The 20,512-nt window shown below is 45.3% G+C and overlaps 1 protein-coding gene and 1 pseudogene across 1 annotated transcript in view; both read left to right on the top strand.

The window, feature by feature from the left end:
• LOC139402695 (histone H2B type 1-A-like) overlaps positions 1–137 on the top strand; it is a 648-nt gene extending 511 nt beyond the window's left edge. The window contains exon 2 of the mRNA XM_071146594.1: positions 1–137. This exon is cut by the window's left edge and continues 175 nt beyond it. Coding sequence (XP_071002695.1) covers positions 1–26 — 26 coding nt within the window. The 3' untranslated portion in view covers positions 27–137.
• A 4,646-nt stretch (positions 138–4,783) lies between these two features.
• Positions 4,784–20,512, top strand: part of LOC139402691 (serine/threonine-protein phosphatase with EF-hands 1-like) — a 30,022-nt pseudogene continuing 14,293 nt past the window's right edge.

The raw sequence follows: 20,512 nt of genomic DNA, 5'->3' as shown, positions 1-20,512 counted from the left end.
AACATGCCAGGCAACCGGGCGCCTGAATGCTCTTATGAACGCTTTGAATTTTATGTATATTTAATAAAGATGTCTTGTTTTTACTCATCGTGTTGTCATTCCAACAAATCAATGCACCACTAAATGTTTAAAACAAGTTGCGCGCCTGAAGGCTGTATAACTGAATGTTAAAGCGGTATGCTCTCGCCTCTAATGGCGGTCCAATTACTTCGAGGGGCGGGGAAAGGCATGGCCATAATTGATGCATTTGCTTGTCTTGTCAGGGGCGCAGATGTGCGCCAAACTCAGTCAACCATAGCCGAACTCCGGCGCGTGGGGAAAGCGGAAATCAAATGGACCCTTATGTTCCTCGCTGTGCGTGACGCCCACTCAAAACACGCGTGTTGATTAAGGAAGCGTACACCATGTACAAGACTCACATTTTGGCGTAGACTCTGCTGCGGCACAACCAAACATCTTTATCAACCCAACCGGTGTCCAGGAGGAACGGGCGTGTTCCTTAGATGAGCTGGGTAGTCTTGGACTTGTCGCAGGGTAAGTCATTTACTGGCAATATAGGCTATTGGTCACTGAATCAGCTGTTGCATCCTGTGTAGGGAATTTAATTACTATATTCACCTTTGCAGATTTTACATGTGAACAGCAACAGGTGTTTTGTCTCGTGCATATCAATGGACATACTACAGTGACGCATGCAGGATGAATTAGTTTATGCGACATGTTTAATTTAATAGAGCGCAATTATGTGCGTATTTCGCCATTTGTTTTTGTTTTTTCCCACCAAGAGCCGTTTGTCAAATGAGATGCTGCTGGGGTATTGTAACAGAGGCTGAGAGCGAGGCGATGTTGGTTATTCATAGTTGATCCCAAAGGACTTTTTGTTTCATGCGGTATCAAACATGTGCCTCCATGGCAACCCATTACTGATTTGAACCAATTCACATGTGAACATCAATTAGGCTTCAACTGGAGGCTTTTCAGCAGGGACAGCCTCAATTACGACATCTCATATACTGTACTCTATATCATCGACTGTATCCTTATGTAATACATGTATCACTAGCCACTTTAACTATGCCACTTTGTTTACATACTCATCTCATATGTATATACTGTACTCGATACAATCTACTGTATCTGCCTATGCTGCTCTGTACCATCACTCATTCATATATCCTTATGTACATATTCTTTATCTCCTCACACTGTGTACAAGACAGTAGTTTTGGAATTGTTAGTTAGATTACTTGTTGGTTATTACTGCATTGTCGGAACTAGAAGCACAAGCATTTCGCTACACTCGCATTAACATCTGCTAACCATGTGTATGTGACAAATAAAATTTGATTTGATTTGATTTCAAGATCTCAAATGCATACACTATGTATACAAAAGTATGTGGACACCCCTTGAAATGACTGGATTTGCCTATTTCAGCCACATCTGTTGCTGATGGGTGTATTAGGTCGAGCATCCAACCTTGCAATCTCCATAGACACACATGGGCAGTATAATGGCCTTACTGGAGAGCTCAGTGACTTTCAACGTGGCACTGTTATAGGATGCCACCTTTCCAACAAGTCTGTTCATCACATTTCTGCCCTGCTAGAGCTTCCCCAGTCAACTGTAAGTGCTGTTATTGTGAAGTTGAAACATTTAAGAGCAACAACGGCTCAGCCACGACGTGGTAGACCACATAAGCTCACAGAACAGGACCACCAAGTGTTGCAGTGTGTAGCGCGTAAAAATAGTCTTTCCTCGGTTGCAACGCTCACTTTCGTGTTTCAAACTGCCTCTAGAAGCAACATCACAATAACTGTTTGTCGGGAGCTTCATGAAATGGGTTTCCATGGCCGAGCAGCCGCACACAAGCCTAAGATCACCATGCGCAATACCAAGTGTCAGCTGGAGCGGTGTAAACTTCACTGCCATTGAACTCTGGATCAGTGGAAACATGTTCTTTAGGTTGATGAATTACGCTTCACCATCTGGTAGTCCAATGGACAAATCTGGGTTTGGTGGATGCCAAGAGAACGCTACCTGCCCCAATGCATAGTGCCAACTGTAAAGTTTGGTGGATGATGAATAATGGTCTGGGGCTGTTTTTCATGGTTCGGGCTAGGGCTCTTAGTTCCAGTGAAGGGAAATATTAACGCTACAGCATATAATGACATTCTAGATGATTCTGTGATTCCAATTTGATGGCTACAGTTTGGGGAAGGCCCTTTCCTGTTTCAGCATGACAATGCCCCCATGCACAAAGCAAGGTCCATACAGAAATGGTTTGTCGAGATCAGTGTGGAAGAACTTGAGCCCTGACCTCAACCTCATCTAACACATTGAATTGGATGAATTGGAGCGCCGACTGCGAGCCAGGCCTAATCGCCCAACATCAGTGCCCAACCTCACTAATGCTCTTGTGGTTAAATGGAAGCAAATCCCCTCAGCAATGTTCCAACATCTAGTGGAAATCCTTCCCAGAAGAGTGGAGGCTGTTATAGCAGCAAAGCTGGGACCAACTCTATATTAATGCCCGTGATTTTGGTCATGTAGTGTACTTTTCACTTCCTCTCTCGTCTCCTTCTAAGAACCCATTGAAGGAGAAGGTTAGAGGGGAGGGACCGCTGGATTTCTCATCCAATGGGTTTTCAGGAGAGAGGATTCAAGGAGTATGCAACTTTTCTCTCTCTCTCGCCCTCTGTCTGCCTGTCTGACTCTCCCTCTCTGTTTCCATTCACAGACATATTGCCTTGCCCCTAACAGAATGGCCACAGACATACTGCCTTGCCCCTAACAGAATGGACACAGATATACTGCCTTGCCCCTAACAAAATGGCCACAGACATACTGCCTTACCCCTAACAGAATGGCCACAGACATACTGCCTTGCCCCTAACAGAATGGCCACAGACATACTGCCTTGCCCCTAACAGAATGGCCACAGACATACTGCCTTGCCCCTAACAAAATGGCCACAGACATACTGCCTTGCCCCTAACAAAATGGCCACAGACATACTGCCTTGCCCCTAACAGAATGGCCACAGACATTCTGCCTTGCCCCTAACAGAATGGCCACAGACATAATATTACATAATACAGAACCCATGGGTCACTGAGACCTGTGACTGTTGGACGCCTGTAGTGACTGTTGGACGCCTGTAGTGACTGTTGGACGCCTGTAGTGACTGCTGGACGCCTGTAGTGACTGCTGGACGCCGGTAGTGACTGCTGGACGCCTGTAGTAACTGCTGGACGCCTGTAGTGACTGTTGGATGCCTGTAGTGACTGTTGGATGCCTGTAGTGACTGTTGGACGCCTGTAGTGACTGTTGGACGCCTGTAGTGATTGCTGGACGCCTGTAGTGATTGCTGGACGCCTGTAGTGACTGCTGGACGCCTGTAGTGACTGCTGGACGCCTGTAGTGACTGCTGGACGCCTGTAGTGACTGTTGGACGCCTGTAGTGACTGCTGGACGCCTGTAGTGACTGTTGGACGCCTGTAGTGACTGCTGGACGCCTGTAGTGACTGTTGGACGCCTGTAGTGACTGTTGGACGCCTGTAGTGACTGCTGGACGCCTGTAGTGACTGCTGGACGCCTGTAGTGACTGCTGGACGCCTGTAGTGACTGCTGGACGCCTGTAGTGACTGTTGGACGCCTGTAGTGACTGTTGGACGCCTGTAGTGACTGTTGGACGCCTGTAGTGACTGTTGGACGCCTGTAGTGACTGCTGGACGCCTGTAGTGACTGTTGGACGCCTGTAGTGACTGCTGGACGCCTGTAGTGACTGTTGGACGCCTGTAGTGACTGTTGGACGCCTGTAGTGACTGTTGGACGCCTGTAGTGACTGTTGGACGCCTGTAGTGACTGCTGGACGCCTGTAGTGACTGCTGGACGCCTGTAGTGACTGTTGGACGCCTGTAGTGACTGTTGGACGCCTGTAGTGACTGCTGGACGCCTGTAGTGACTGCTGGACGCCTGTAGTGACTGTTGGACGCCTGTAGTGACTGCTGGACGCCTGTAGTGACTGTTGGACGCCTGTAGTGACTGCTGGACGCCTGTAGTGACTGTTGGACGCCTGTAGTGACTGCTGGACACCTGTTTAATTATTTTTTATTTATTTCACCTTTATTTAACCAGGTAGGCCAGTTGAGAACACCTTTATTTAACCAGGTAGGCCAGTTGAGAACACCTTTATTTAACCAGGTAGGCCAGTTGAGAACACCTTTATTTAACCAGGTAGGCCAGTGGAGAACACCTTTATTTAACCAGGTAGGCCAGTTGAGAACACCTTTATTTAACCAGGTAGGCCAGTTGAGAACAAGTTCTCATTTACAACTGCATCCTGGCCAAGATAAAGCAAAGCAGTGCGACACAAACAACAACACAGAGTTACAAGCGTACAGTCAATAACACAATAGAAAAAAAAGAAAGTCTATATACAGTGTGTGCAAATGGCATGAGGAGGTATGGCAATAAATAGGCCATAGTAGCAAAGTAATTACAATTTAGCAGATTAACACTGGAGTGATAGATGAGCAGATGATGATGGGCAGATGATGGTGTGTAAGTAGTGATACATACTGGTGTGCAAAAGAGCAGCAAAGTAAATAAAAACAATATGGGGTAGGTAGATTGGGTGGGCTATTTACCGATGGACTATGTACAGCTGCAGCGACCGGTTAGCAGCTCAGATAGCTGATGTTTAAAGGTAGTGAGGGAAATGTAAGTCTCCAGCTTCAGTGATTTTTTTTTTTGCAATTCGTTCCAGTCACTGGCAGCAGAGAATTGGAAGGAAAGGCGGCCAAAGGAGGTGTTGACTTTGGGGATGACCAGTGAGATATACGAGGCGACTGTAGTGACTGCTGGACGCCTGTAGTGACTAGCATTATGGGATGTGGCACTTCCGTCACCACCGACAACAAGGGGAGGAGACTGACGACAGGTGAGACCGACTGGGGACAAGTGATGGCTCTGATTGTCTTCCCCCAGGACTCATGTAGCCTGGTCCCAGATCTGTTAAGGTTGGCATAGCAGAAAACTGTAGTTGGCAAGACAATACAAACAGATCTGGGACCAGGCTACATCTCGTAGATTGTGAATCCAGTGAATATACAGTTTGATCATAGAGCACCTTTTGACATCTTTGAGAATTCAGTGTGTTTATCAGCCGGCAGCTGGTGGATTATAAATCGTGTAGTTTTCCCTCCTACTGTAGTTGGATGTTTTCAAGATGTTGGTCAAATGTTCTGCTTTTCTTTGCCTTATTTCTTTACTTCTTCTTTTAGCTGACAAACTTGTTTAAATGAATTTACTCTGAAGGGATTTTCTACTTCTGATTCTCTCTTTCCTCCCTGGTGTGTTGTTAATTCTGCCTCTCTTCCTCGCCCTCTGAACTGGTTCACTATAAATGATTTTATTTAATCACTCCTCACTACAGACCAGATGGCCAAGAAAACTCCCAGCCCTGCACTGGGTAAGAGGCCTCCTCTCATGTCACCCCTATTGTCAGTCCTATTGGTCAACCTTACTGTATCATTGTGTCCTATTGGTCAACCTTACTGTATCATTGTGTCCTATTGGTCAATGCCCATGGTCATCCTGTGGCTTCATTAGTTTTAAATACCGCTAACTACCTGCAGGGGGCTGTTATTTTATTCAGTACCACTAACTACCTGCAGGGGGCTGTTATTTTATTCAGTACCACTAACTACCTGCAGGGGGCTGTTATTTTATTCAGTACCACTAACTACCTGCAGGGGGCTGTTATTTTATTCAGTACCTCTAACTACCTGCAGGGGGCTGTTATTTTATTCAGTACCTCTAACTACCTGCAGGGGGCTGTTATTTTATTCAGTACCTCTAACTACCTGCAGGGGGCTGTTATTTTATTCAGTACCTCTAACTACCTGCAGGGGGCTGTTATTTTATTCAGTACCTCTAACTACCTGCAGGGGGATGTTATTTTATTCAGTACCTCTAACTACCTGCAGGGGGCTGTTATTTTATTCAGTACCTCTAACTACCTGCAGGGGGCTGTTATTTTATTCAGTACCTCTAACTACCTGCAGGGGGCTGTTATTTTATTCAGTACCTCTAACTACCTGCAGGGGGCTGTTATTTTATTCAGTACCTCTAACTACCTGCAGGGGGCTGTTATTTTATTCAGTACCTCTAACTACCTGCAGGGGGCTGTTATTTTATTCAGTACCTCTAACTACCTGCAGGGGGCTGTTATTTTATTCAGTACCTCTAACTACCTGCAGGGGGCTGTTATTTTATTCAGTACCTCTAACTACCTGCAGGGGGCTGTTATTTTATTCAGTACCACTAACTACCTGCAGGGGGCTGTTATTTTATTCAGTACCTCTAACTACCTGCAGGGGGCTGTTATTTTATTCAGTACCTCTAACTACCTGCAGGGGGCTGTTATTTTATTCAGTACCACTAACTACCTGCAGGGGGCTGTTATTAAACTGTTGTTTTATCTGGTCTTCCATCTCGTCCTCTCAGCTATGAAGGCAGCCATCCTGATCCAGCGTTGGTACAGACGTTACATCGCCAGGTTAGAGATGAGACAGCGATACACCTGGAACATCTTCCAGTCTATAGAGTATGCTGGGGAGCAGGACCAGCTACAGGTAATGGAGACGGAACTCAGGTGGTTCAACCTTGTCTGAGACCTGAAGAGGCCTCGGCTTTAGCCCAGCAGGCCAACACAGTCTGTTAGTACTTGGCCATATGAAATACACCTGACTATGTTTCAATCTTCCTCAGCTCTCCAGTTTCTTCAGTTTCATGCTGGACAACTTCACTCAACTCAACGGGAATGGCCCAGGTAACTAACATTTTCTTATATTTTCAGGAAAATTGTTGGACTGTCAGTTCCTAGCACAAAAAAAAATGGAATGCCCATAATTATTTATAGACTGAACAAAAAAAATGTCCCGATCCATTAATAGCCTTTGCCTAAAACATATTATGGTGAAGATGTTGCTTAGCAACCGCATCCACATGCTATTCTGTTTTCCTCTGCTGTGGTAATGTGGGATATTGTGTTCTTGTGACTGCTGCTGCCACAGCTGGGGCCTGCCTGTACACGTACAGACCAACACGTTGCTGCAGATAATTAGCCAGCCAGGGCCTTTAGTGTTGAAGACAACAGGAGACGATGCTCAGACCATCTTGCCTATTTTTACAAAATACAAGTTGTGCTTTTTAATTACAGTAGATACAGTATTGTTGATCTCTGTGGGTTTGGATCAGAGTAAATATGATAAACTGACTGGTTGTTTAGAGACGTGCTCTGAAGACGGACGCGACCACTCCACAGATAGGGTCTGAGAGAGGTGTGGCTGCTGTCCTCTTCAATAACAACATCTGATGATGATAATGATGTCCTGCCTGTTTGTCTCCATAAAGGAGTGTCTATGGCTGGACGTTAACCTACTGTAGCAGGCTATTCCAGAGGAGTAAACAGAGATGCCCTGAATATGTATACATGTGTTTGACATCCTGTTTTAGTGTGTTAATAAAGTTATATTTTATTTGATTCTATTCAGTTTGATTCTACTCTATCTAGAGTTGTAAAATTCCGGTAACCTACCTAAAATTCCCAGGTTTTCCAGAAATCCCGGTTGGAAGATTCCAGGAATCAGGAGGCAGTAAGCAGGAATACCGGGGGATTTGGGGAAAGTTACTGGAATTTTTAAACCCCCAGCTCTATTCTATTAACCCTGTGTGTTCTATTCTATTAACCCTGTGTGTTCTATTCTATTAACCCTGTGTGTTCTATTCTATTAACCCTGTGCTTTCTATTCTATTAACCCTGTGTGTTCTATACTATTAACCCTGTGTTCTATACTATTAACCCTGTGTGTTCTATACTATTAACCCTGTGTGTTCTATTCTAGTAACCCTGTGTGTTCTCTTCTATTAACCCTGTGTGTTCTACTCTATTAACCATGTGTGTTCTATTCTATTAACCCTGTGTGTTCTATACTATTAAACCTGTGTGTTCTATTCTATTAACCCTGTGTGTTCTATACTATTAACCCTGTGTGTTCTATTCTAGTAACCCTGTGTGTTCTCTTCTATTAACCCTGTGTGTTCTACTCTATTAACCATGTGTGTTCTATTCTATTAACCCTGTGTGTTCTATACTATTAAACCTGTGTGTTCTATACTATTAACCCTGTGTGTTCTATTCTATTAACCCTGTGTGTTCTCTTCTATTAACCCTGTGTGTTCTATTCTATTAACCATGTGTGTTCTATTCTATTAAACCTGTGTGTTCTATACTATTAACCCTGTGTGTTCTATTCTATTAACCCTGTGTGTTCTCTTCTAGTAACCCTGTGTGTTCTACTCTATTAACCCTGTGTGTTCTACTCTATTAACCATGTGTGTTCTATTCTATTAAACCTGTGTGTTCTATACTATTAACCCTGTGTGTTCTCTTCTATTAACCCTGTGTGTTCTACTCTATTAACCATGTGTGTTCTATTCTATTAAACCTGTGTGTTCTATACTATTAACCCTGTGTGTTCTCTTCTATTAACCCTGTGTGTTCTACTCTATTAACCATGTGTGTTCTATTCTATTAAACCTGTGTGTTCTATACTATTAACCCTGTGTGTTCTATTCTATTAACCCTGTGTGTTCTCTTCTAGTAACCCTGTGTGTTCTCTTCTATTAACCCTGTGTGTTCTACTCTATTAACCATGTGTGTTCTATTCTATTAAACCTGTGTGTTCTATACTATTAACCCTGTGTGTTCTATTCTATTAACCCTGTGTGTTCTATTCTAGTAACCCTGTGTGTTCTCTTCTAGTAACCCTGTGTGTTCTCTTCTATTAACCCTGTGTGTTCTACTCTATTAACCCTGTGTGTTCTATACTATTAACCCTGTGTGTTCTATACTATTAACCCTGTGTGTTCTATTCTATTAACCCTGTGTGTTCCATTCTATTAACCCTGTGTGTTCTATTCTATTAACCCTGTGTGTTCTATACTATTAACCCTGTGTGTTCTATTCTATTAACCCTGTGTGTTCTATTCTATTAACCCTGTGTGTTCTATTCTATTAACCCTGTGTGTTCTCTTCTATTAGCCCTGTGTGTTCTCTTCTATTAACCCTGTGTGTTCTACTCTATTAACCCTGTGTGTTCTATTCTATTAACCTTGTGTGTTCTATTCTATTAGCCCTGTGTGTTCTCTTCTATTAACCCTGTGTGTTCTATTCTATTAACCCTGTGTGTTCTATTCTATTAACCCTGTGTGTTCTATTCTATTAACCCTGTGTGTTCTATTCTATTAACCCTGTGTGTTCTCTTCTATTAACCCTGTGTGTTCTCTTCTATTAACCCTGTGTGTTCTATTCTAGTAACCCTGTGTGTTCTATACTATTAACCCTGTGTGTTCTATACTATTAACCCTGTGTGTTCTATACTATTAACCTTGTGTGTTCTATTCTATTAGCCCTGTGTGTTCTCTTCTAGTAACCCTGTGTGTTCTCTTCTAGTAACCCTGTGTGTTCTCTTCTATTAACCCTGTGTGTTCTCTTCTATTAACCCTGTGTGTTCTATTCTAGTAACCCTGTGTGTTATCTTCTAGTAACCCTGTGTGTTCTATACTATTAACCCTGTGTGTTCTATACTATTAACCCTGTGTGTTCTACTCTATTAACCCTGTGTGTTCTACTCTATTAACCCTGTGTGTTCTATTCTATTAACCCTGTGTGTTCTATTCTATTAACCCTGTGTGTTCTACTCTATTAACCCTGTGTGTTCTCTTCTATTAACCCTGTGTGTTCTCTTCTAGTAACCCTGTGTGTTCTATTCTATTAAACCTGTGTGTTCCATCCTCCAGTTTGATCTATTCTATTAAACCTGTGTGTTCCATCCTCCATGTTGTCAGATCTGATCTCCCACCTGCTGGACCCAGTGGTTGACCCGTGGTCAGACAGAGAGAGACAGACCATGTATGAACAGATCACTGTTCCTGAGTCCTACAGCGGTCCTCACCTCACCTTCCCCCTCACCGTCTCTCACACCAACGCCCTGCTCTCTGCATTCAAAGAGCAACAGGTACCGTACCATTCAATTCAAACTTTATTTCCCCCACTGTGTGCTACAGGACCAGTATTCTTAAAGTGTCTCAGAGTAGTAGTGCTGGTCTAGGATCAACTTCACTGTGTCCATACAATCATACTCATTATGATCTAAAAGGCACAAACTGATCCGAGATCAGGACTGCTTTCTGAATATGTGCCCAGGGAGTACAGGACCTGTTGTGGACAGTATGACGGCTTAATGAATAATAACAGATCAATAACCTATAGTCCTACCTGATGGTTCCTCTTCTTCCAGCCTCTCCACGGCAGATACATGCTGCAGTTGTTACACCAGACTAAGAAGCTCCTGAAACAGATGCCAAACGTCATTCACCTGTCCACACCCTACGCCAAGGAGATCACAATATGTGGTAGGTTGGTGATGTATTTTTAGTGATTGGATTGATACAGAGCTTTTCCAGGTGATCAAAGCACTTTACCCTGTATGAAGGAAACTAATCCACCACCCCAATATTGTGTTCAGTACTGTCTTGTACTTGTTGGTTAATTTCATTTAAAGGCCTTTAGCTTTTTGGGGGGAGACGTGAGTATCCAGATGTCAAATCGACTATCTAGTATACAACACTATCTAGTACACAATAACACAGGCTGACTGTCTGGTACACAATAACACTGTCTAGGACACAACACTGACTATCTAGGACACAACACTGACTATCTAGGACACAACAACACAACACTGACTGTATAGGACACAACACTGACTATCTAGGACACAACACTGACTATCTAGGACACAACACTGACTATCTAGGACACAACACTGACTATCTAGGACACAATAACACAACACTGACTATCTAGGACACAACACTGACTATCTAGGACACAACACTGACTATCTAGGACACAATAACACAACACTGACTATCTAGGACACAATAACACAACACTGACTATCTAGGACACAATAACACAACACTGACTATCTAGGACACAATAACACAACACTGACTATCTAGGACACAACACTGACTATCTAGGACACAATACTGACTACCTAGGACACAATAACACAACACTGACTGTATAGGACACAACACTGACTATCTAGGACACAACACTGACTATCTAGGACACAATAACACAACGCTGACTATCTAGGACACAATAACACAACACTGACTATCTAGGACACAATAACACAACACTGACTATCTAGGACACAATAACACAACACTGACTATCTAGGACACAATAACACACCACTGACTATCTAGGACACAACACTGACTATCTAGGACACAATACTGACTACCTAGGACACAATAACACAACACTGACTGTATAGGACACAACACTGACTATCTAGGACACAACACTGACTATCTAGGACACAACACTGACTATCTAGGACACAACACTGACTATCTAGGACACAATAACACAACACTGACTATCTAGGACACAACACTGACTATCTAGGACACAACACTGACTATCTAGGACACAATAACACAACACTGACTATCTAGGACACTAACACTGACTATCTAGGACACAACACTGACTATCTAGGACACAATAACACACCACTGACTATCTAGGACACAACACTGACTATCTAGGACACAACACTGACTATCTAGGACACAATAACACACCACTGACTATCTAGGACACAACACTGACTATCTAGGACACAATACTGACTACCTAGGACACAATAACACAACACTGACTATCTAAGACACAATACTGACTACCTAGAACACAATAACACAACACTGACTATCTAGGACACAATACTGACTATCTAGGACACAATAACACAACACTGACTATCTAGGACACAATAACACAACACTGACTATCTAGGACACAATAACACAACACTGACTATCTAGGACACAACACTGACTATCTAGGACACAACACTGACTATCTAGGACACAACACTGACTATCTAGGACACAATAACACAACACTGACTATCTAGGACACAATAACACAACACTGACTATCTAGGACACAATAACACAACACTGACTATCTAGGACACAATAACACAACACTGACTATCTAGGACACAACACTGACTGTATAGGACACAACACTGACTATCTAGGACACAACACTGACTATCTAGGACACAATAACACAACACTGACTATCTAGGACACAATACTGACTATCTAGGACACAATAACACAACACTGACTATCTAGGACACAATAACACAACACTGACTATCTAGGACACAACACTGACTATCTAGGACACAATAACACAACACTGACTGTATAGGACACAACACTGACTATCTAGGACACAACACTGACTATCTAGGACACAATAACACAACACTGACTATCTAGGACACAACACTGACTATCTAGGACACAATAACACAACACTGACTGTATAGGACACAACACTGACTATCTAGGACACAACACTGACTATCTAGGACACAATAACACAACACTGACTATCTAGGACACAATAACACAACACTGACTATCTAGGACACTAACACAACACTGACTATCTAGGACACAATAACACAACACTGACTATCTAGTACACAATAACACAACACTGACTGTATAGGACACAACACTGACTATCTAGGACACAACACTGACTATCTAGGACACAACAGCCCCTCAGCTCCCAAAATAGAGCTCTTTCTCCCGGTTGTTTATATACATAATGAAAAGACTTTGTTTCACCTCAATGGCCTCCTTCCCTGTAGTCAGAGACGCATCTCATCAAACTCAAGAATCCTTGAGACGAATGTTAAACACACACAGAACATGAATGACTCATTTAATGTCGGAGAGCATGTTAATTAACTCTTGATTAACTCAGTTAACCAATTAACCAAGTCATTTTGGTTTCATATGCCATGGATGGTCTAATTTCTAGGAGGAAATGTGTCTACTACCTTTTTAAAATCTTCTAATGCTTGTAATTTTCTTCAGGAGATTTACATGGCCGTCTTGATGACTTGCTGCTCATATTCTACAAGGTTAGGCTCTTGACACGATACTGTACATGCCATTGTATACCTGTGACACTACACGAAGAGAAACAATGGCCTAGTTTCTCCATAATAATGATTCCATCTCTTTCAGAACGGCCTCCCCTCGGCAGAGACCCCGTATGTGTTCAACGGAGACTTCGTGGACCGAGGGAAGAAGTCTGTGGAGGTCATCATCCTGCTGTTTGCCTATCAGCTCCTCTACCCAGATCACATGACCCTGAACAGAGGCAACCACGAGGACCACCTCATGAACCTCCGGTAGATACACACACCCAGACCACATGACCCTGAACAGAGGCAACCACGAGGACCACATCATGAACCTCCTGTAGTTACAGACCACATGACCCTGAACAGAGGCAACCACGAGGACCACATCATGAACCTCCGGTATATACACACCCAGATCACATGACCCTGAACAGAGGCAACCACGAGGACCACCTCATGAACCTCCGGTAGTTACACACACAGACCACATGACCCTGAACAGAGGCAACCACGAGGACCACATCATGAACCTCCGGTAGTTAGACACACAGACCACATGACCCTGAACAGAGGCAACCACGAGGACCACATCATGAACCTCCGGTAGTTACACACACACAGACCACATGACCCTGAACAGAGGCAACCACAAGGACCACATCATGAACCTCCGGTAGTTAGACACACAGACCACATGACCCTGAACAGAGGCAACCACGAGGACCACATCATGAACCTCCGGTAGTTACACACACACAGACCACATGACCCTGAACAGAGGCAACCACGAGGACCACCTCATGAACCTCCGGTAGTTACAGACCACATGACCCTGAACAGAGGCAACCACGAGGACCACCTCATGAACCTCCGGTAGATACAGACCACATGACCCTGAACAGAGGCAACCACGAGGACCACCTCATGAACCTCCGGTAGTTACAGACCACATGACCCTGAACAGAGGCAACCACGAGGACCACCTCATGAACCTCCGGTAGATACAGACCACATGACCCTGAACAGAGGCAACCACGAGGACCACCTCATGAACCTCCGGTAGATACAGACCACATGACCCTGAACAGAGGCAACCACGAGGACCACATTATGAACCTCCGGTAGTTACACATACAGACCACATGACCCTGAACAGAGGCAACCACGAGGACCACATTATGAACCTCCGGTAGTTAGACACACAGACCACATGACCCTGAACAGAGGCAACCACAAGGACCACATCATGAACCTCCGGTAGTTACACACACAGACCACATGACCCTGAACAGAGGAAACCACGAGGACCACATCATGAACCTCCGGTAGTTACACACACAGACCACATGACCCTGAACAGAGGAAACCACGAGGACCACATCATGAACCTCCGGTAGTTACACACACAGACCACATGACCCTGAACAGAGGCAACCACGAGGACCACATCATGAACCTCCGGTAGTTACACACACAGACCACATGACCCTGAACAGAGGCAACCACGAGGACCACCTCATGAACCTCCGGTAGTTACACACACAGACCACATGACCCTGAACAGAGGCAACCACGAGGACCACCTCATGAACCTCCGGTAGTTAGACACACAGATCACATGACCCTGAACAGAGGCAACCACGAGGACCACATCATGAACCTCCTGGTAGTTACACACACAGACCACATGACCCTGAACAGAGGCAACCACGAGGACCACATTATGAACCTCCGGTAGTTACACACACAGACCACATGACCCTGAACAGAGGCAACCACAAGGACCACATCATGAACCTCCGGTAGTTACACACACAGACCACATGACCCTGAACAGAGGAAACCACGAGGACCACATCATGAACCTCTGGTAGTTAGACACACAGACCACATGACCCTGAACAGAGGCAACCACGAGGACCACATCATGAACCTCCGGTAGTTACAGACCACATGACCCTGAACAGAGGCAACCACGAGGACCACATCATGAACCTCCGGTAGTTACAGACCACATGACCCTGAACAGAGGCAACCACGAGGACCACATCATGAACCTCCGGTAGTTACACACACAGGCCACATGACCCTGAACAGAGGCAACCACGAGGACCACATCATGAACCTCCGGTAGTTACACACACAGGCCACATGACCCTGAACAGAGGCAACCACGAGGACCACATCATGAACCTCCGGTAGTTACAGACCACATGACCCTGAACAGAGGCAACCACAAGGACCACATCATGAACCTCCGGTAGTTACACACACAGGCCACATGACCCTGAACAGAGGCAACCACGAGGACCACATCATGAACCTCTGGTAGTTACACACACACAGACCACATGACCCTGAACAGAGGCAACCACGAGGACCACATCATGAACCTCCTGGTAGTTAGACACACAGATCACATGACCCTGAACAGAGGCAACGACGAGGACCACATCATGAACCTCTGGTAGTTACACACACACAGACCACATGACCCTGAACAGAGGAAACCACGAGGACCACATCATGAACCTCCGGTAGTTAGACACACACAGACCACATGACCCTGAACAGAGGCAACCACGAGAACCACATCATGAACCAGATAGAGAAACACGTTAGCATGTTCATTCTAATTGGTCCTCGACAAACCCCAGCTGTTTCACAAATCTATTCAATTCTAGTACAAGCACACCTGAACAACGCTTCAGATACAAAATCCCAAAACGTTATTTCAGTTTTTTTTATTTACAAGACAACAAATGTTGCTTGGAACTGTCCTGCATGACAAGCACCTTGACAAGCACCATGACGAGCACCGTGACAAGCACCATGACGAGCACCGTGACGAGCACCATGACAAGCACCATGACAAGCACAACATTGCAGTATATTAACGCTGCTCTGTTTTCTGTTTTTCAGATATGGATTCACTAAAGAAGTTATGCAGAAGTACAAGGTAAAGTCCCCTTCACTGTTCACACCGGACCTATGTAGTTGTACTCACCGCCATCTAGTGGCAGCTTCTTGTCATGACCTCTCTCTCTCTCTCTCTCTCTCCTCTGCAGACATGTAAACCTCTCTCTCTCTCCTCTGCAGACATGTAAACCTCTCTCTCTCTCTCTCTCTCTCCTCTGCAGACATGTAAACCTCTCTCTCTCTCCTCTGCAGACATGTAAACCTCTCTCTCTCTCTCTCTCCTCTGCAGACATGTAAACCTCTCTCTCTCTCTCTCTCCTCTGCAGACATGTAAACCTCTCTCTCTCTCTCCTCTGCAGACATGTAAACCTCTCTCTCTCTCTCTCCTCTGCAGACATGTAAACCTCTCTCTCTCTCTCTCTCTCCTCTACAGACATGTAAACCTCTCTCTCTCTCTCTCTCTCTCCCTCCTCTACAGACACATGGCAGGGACATCCTACTGCTGGTCCAGGATGTGTTCAGCCTCCTCCCCATAGCAACAGTCATCGATAACAAGGTGCTCATTGTCCATGGAGGAATATCAGACATGACGGACCTGGATTTCCTCAGCTCTATAGAGAGACACAAGGTGAAAACAGATTGTAAACCTACAGGTACTGTAGATCCTGTATTTCCTCAGCTCTATAGAGAGACACAAGGTGAAAACAGATTGTAAACCTACAGGTACTGTAGATCCTGTATTTCCTCAGCTCTATAGAGAGACACAAGGTGAAAACAGATTGTAAACCTACAGGTACTGTAGATCCTGTATTTCCTCAGCTCTATAGAGAGACACAAGGTGAAAACAGATTGTAAACCTACAGGTACTGTAGATCCTGTATTTCCTCAGCTCTATAGAGAGACACAAGGTGAAAACAGATTGTAAACCTACAGGTACTGTAGATCCTGTATTTTCTCAGCTCTATAGAGAGACACAAGGTGAAAACAGATTGTAAACCTACAGGTACTGTAGATCCTGTATTTCCTCAGCTCTATAGAGAGACACAAGGTGAAAACAGATTGTAAACCTACAGGTACTGTAGATCCTGTATTTCCTAAGCTCTATAGAGAGACACAAGGTGAAAACAGATTGTAAACCTACAGGTACTGTAGATCCTGTATTTCCTCAGCTCTATAGAGAGACACAAGGTGAAAACAGATTGTAAACCTACAGGTACTGTAGATCCTGTATTTCCTCAGCTCTATAGAGAGACACAAGGTGAAAACAGATTGTAAACCTACAGGTACTGTAGATCCTGTATGTCCTCAGCTCTATAGAGAGACACAAGGTGAAAACAGATTGTAAACCTACAGGTAATGTAGATCCTGTACTGTAGGTCCTGTACTGTAGGTCCTGTTCTGTAGGTCCTGTTCTGTAGGTCCTGTACTGTAGGTCCTGTACTGTAGGTCCTGTACTGTAGGTCCTGTACGGTAGGTCCTGGGTAGTAGGTCCTGTACTGTAGGTCCTGGGTAGTAGGTCCTGTACTGTAGGTCCTGTACTGTAGGTCCTGTACGGTAGGTCCTGTACGGTAGGTCCTGTACGGTAGGTCCTGGGTAGTAGATCCTGTACTGTAGGTCCTGGGTAGTAGGTCCTGTACTGTAGGTCCTGTACTGTAGGTCCTGGGTAGTAGGTCGTATACTGTAGGTCCTGGGTAGTAGGTCCTGGGTAGTAGGTCCTGTACTGTAGGTCCTGGGTAGTAGGTCGTGGGTAGTAGGTCCTGTACTGTAGGTCCTGTACTGTAGGTCCTGTACTGTAGGTCCTGGGTAGTAGGTCGTATACTGTCGGTCCTGGGTAGTAGGTCCTGTACTGTAGGTCCTGGGTAGTAGGTCCTGTACTGTAGGACCTGGGTAGTAGGTCCTGTACTGTAGGTCCTGTACGGTAGGTCCTGTACTGTAGGTCCTGGGTAGTAGGTCCTATACTGTAGGTCCTGGGTAGTAGATCCTGTACTGTAGGCCCTGGGTAGTAGGCCCTGTACTGTAGGTCCTATACTGTAAGTCATGTACTGTAGGTCCTGTACTGTAGGTCCTGGGTAGTAAGTCTTATACTGTAGGTCCTGGGTAGTAGGTCCTGGGTAGTAGGTCCTGTACTGTAGGTCCTGGGTAGTAGGTCCTGTACTGTAGGACCTGGGTAGTAGGTCCTGTACTGTAGGTCCTGTACTGTAGGTCCTGCACTGTAGGTCCTGCACTGTAGGTCCTGTACTTTAGGTCCTGGGTAGTAGGTCCTGTACTGTAGGACCTGGGTAGTAGGTCCTGTACTGTAGGTCCTGTACGGTAGGTCCTGTACTGTAGGTCCTGGGTAGTAGGTCCTATACTGTAGGTCCTGGGTAGTAGATCCTGTACTGTAGGCCCTGGGTAGTAGGCCCTGTACTGTAGGTCCTATACTGTAAGTCATGTACTGTAGGTCCTGTACTGTAGGTCCTGGGTAGTAAGTCCTATACTGTAGGTCCTGGGTAGTAGGTCCTGGGTAGTAGGTCCTGTACTGTAGGTCCTGGGTAGTAGGTCCTGTACTGTAGGACCTGGGTAGTAGGTCCTGTACTGTAGGTCCTGTACTGTAGGTCCTGTACTGTAGGTCCTGTACTGTAGGTCCTGCACTGTAGGTCCTGCACTGTAGGTCCTGCACTGTAGGTCCTGCACTGTAGGTCCTGTACTGTAGGTCCTGGGTAGTAGGTCCTGTACTGTAGGACCTGGGTAGTAGGTCCTGTAGTGTAGGTCCTGTACTGTAGGTCCTGTACTGTAGGTTCTGTACTGTAGGTCCTGTACTGTAGGTCCTGTACTGTAGGTCCTGTACTGTAGGTCCTGCACTGTAGATCCTGTATTTCCTCAGCTCTATAGAGAGACACAAGGTGAAAACAGATTGTAAACCTACAGGTACTGTAGATCCTGTATTTCCTCAGCTCTATAGAGAGACACAAGGTGAAAACAGATTGTAAACCTACAGTTACTGTAGATCCTGTATTTCCTCAGCTCTATAGAGAGACACAAGGTGAAAACAGATTGTAAACCTACAGGTACTGTAGATCCTGTATTTCCTCAGCTCTATAGAGAGACACAAGGTGAAAACAGATTGTAAACCTACAGGTACTGTAGATCCTGTATTTCCTCAGCTCTATAGAGAGACACAAGGTGAAAACAGATTGTAAACCTACAGGTACTGTAGATCCTGTATTTCCTCAGCTCTATAGAGAGACACAAGGTGAAAACAGATTGTAAACCTACAGGTACTGTAGATCCTGTATTTCCTCAGCTCCATAGAGAGACACAAGGTGAAAACAGATTGTAAACCTACAGGTACTGTAGATCCTGTCCTGTACTGTACGTCCTGGGTAGTAGGTCCTGTACTGTAGGTCCTGTACTGTAGGTCCTGGGTAGTAGGTCCTGGGTAGTAGGTCCTGTACTGTAGGTCCTGTACTGTAGGTCCTGGGTAGTAGGTCCTGGGTAGTAGGTCCTGTACTGTAGGTCCTGGGTAGTAGGTCCTGGGTACTAGATCCTGTACTATAGGTCCTGTACGGTAGGTCCTGGGTACTAGGTCCTGTACTGTAGGTCCTGGGTAGTAGGTCCTGTACTGTAGGTCCTGTACTGTAGGTCCTGTATGGTAGGTCCTGTATGGTAGGTCCTGTACGGTAGGCCCTGTTCTGTAGGTCCTGTACTGTAGGTCCTGTACTGTAGGTCCTGGGTAGTAGGTCCTGTATTTCCTCAGCTCCATAGAGAGACACAAGGTGAAAACAAATTGTAAACCTACAGGTACTGTAGATCCTGTCCTGTACTGTACGTCCTGGGTAGTAGGTCCTGGGTAGTAGGTCCTGTACTGTAGGTCCTGTACTGTAGGTCCTGTACTGTAGGTCCTGGGTAGTAGGTCCTGTACTGTAGGTCCTGGGTAGTAGGTCCTATACTGTAGGTCCTGTACTGTAGGTCCTGGGTAGTAGGTCCTGGGTAGTAGGTCCTGTACTGTAGGTCCTGGGTAGTAGGTCCTGGGTACTAGATCCTGTACTATAGGTCCTGTATGGTAGGTCCTGTACGGTAGGTCCTGTACGGTAGGTCCTGTTCTGTAGGTCCTGTTCTGTAGGTCCTGTTCTGTAGGTCCTGTACTGTAGGTCCTGTACTGTAGGTCCTGCACTGTAGGTGCTGTACTGTAGGTCCTGCACTGTAGGTTCTGTACGGTAGGTCCTGGGTACTAGGTCTTGTACTGTAGGTTCTGTACTGTAGGTTCTGTACTGTAGGTGCTGTACTGTAGGTCCTGCACTGTAGGTCCTGTACTGTAGGTCCTGGGTAGTAGGTCCTGTACTGTAGGTCCTGGGTAGTAGGTCCTGTACTGTAGGTCCTGTACTGTAGGTCCTGTACTGTAGGTCCTGGGTAGTAGGTCCTGTACTGTAGGTCCTGGGTAGTAGGTCCTGTACCATAGGTTCTGTACTGTAGGTGCTGTACTGTAGGTCCTGTACTGT

Source organism: Oncorhynchus clarkii, unplaced genomic scaffold, assembly GCF_045791955.1.
Source record: "Oncorhynchus clarkii lewisi isolate Uvic-CL-2024 unplaced genomic scaffold, UVic_Ocla_1.0 unplaced_contig_5540_pilon_pilon, whole genome shotgun sequence".
Taxonomy (NCBI): domain Eukaryota; kingdom Metazoa; phylum Chordata; class Actinopteri; order Salmoniformes; family Salmonidae; genus Oncorhynchus; species Oncorhynchus clarkii.
This window is presented reverse-complemented; position numbering and strand designations above follow the sequence as displayed.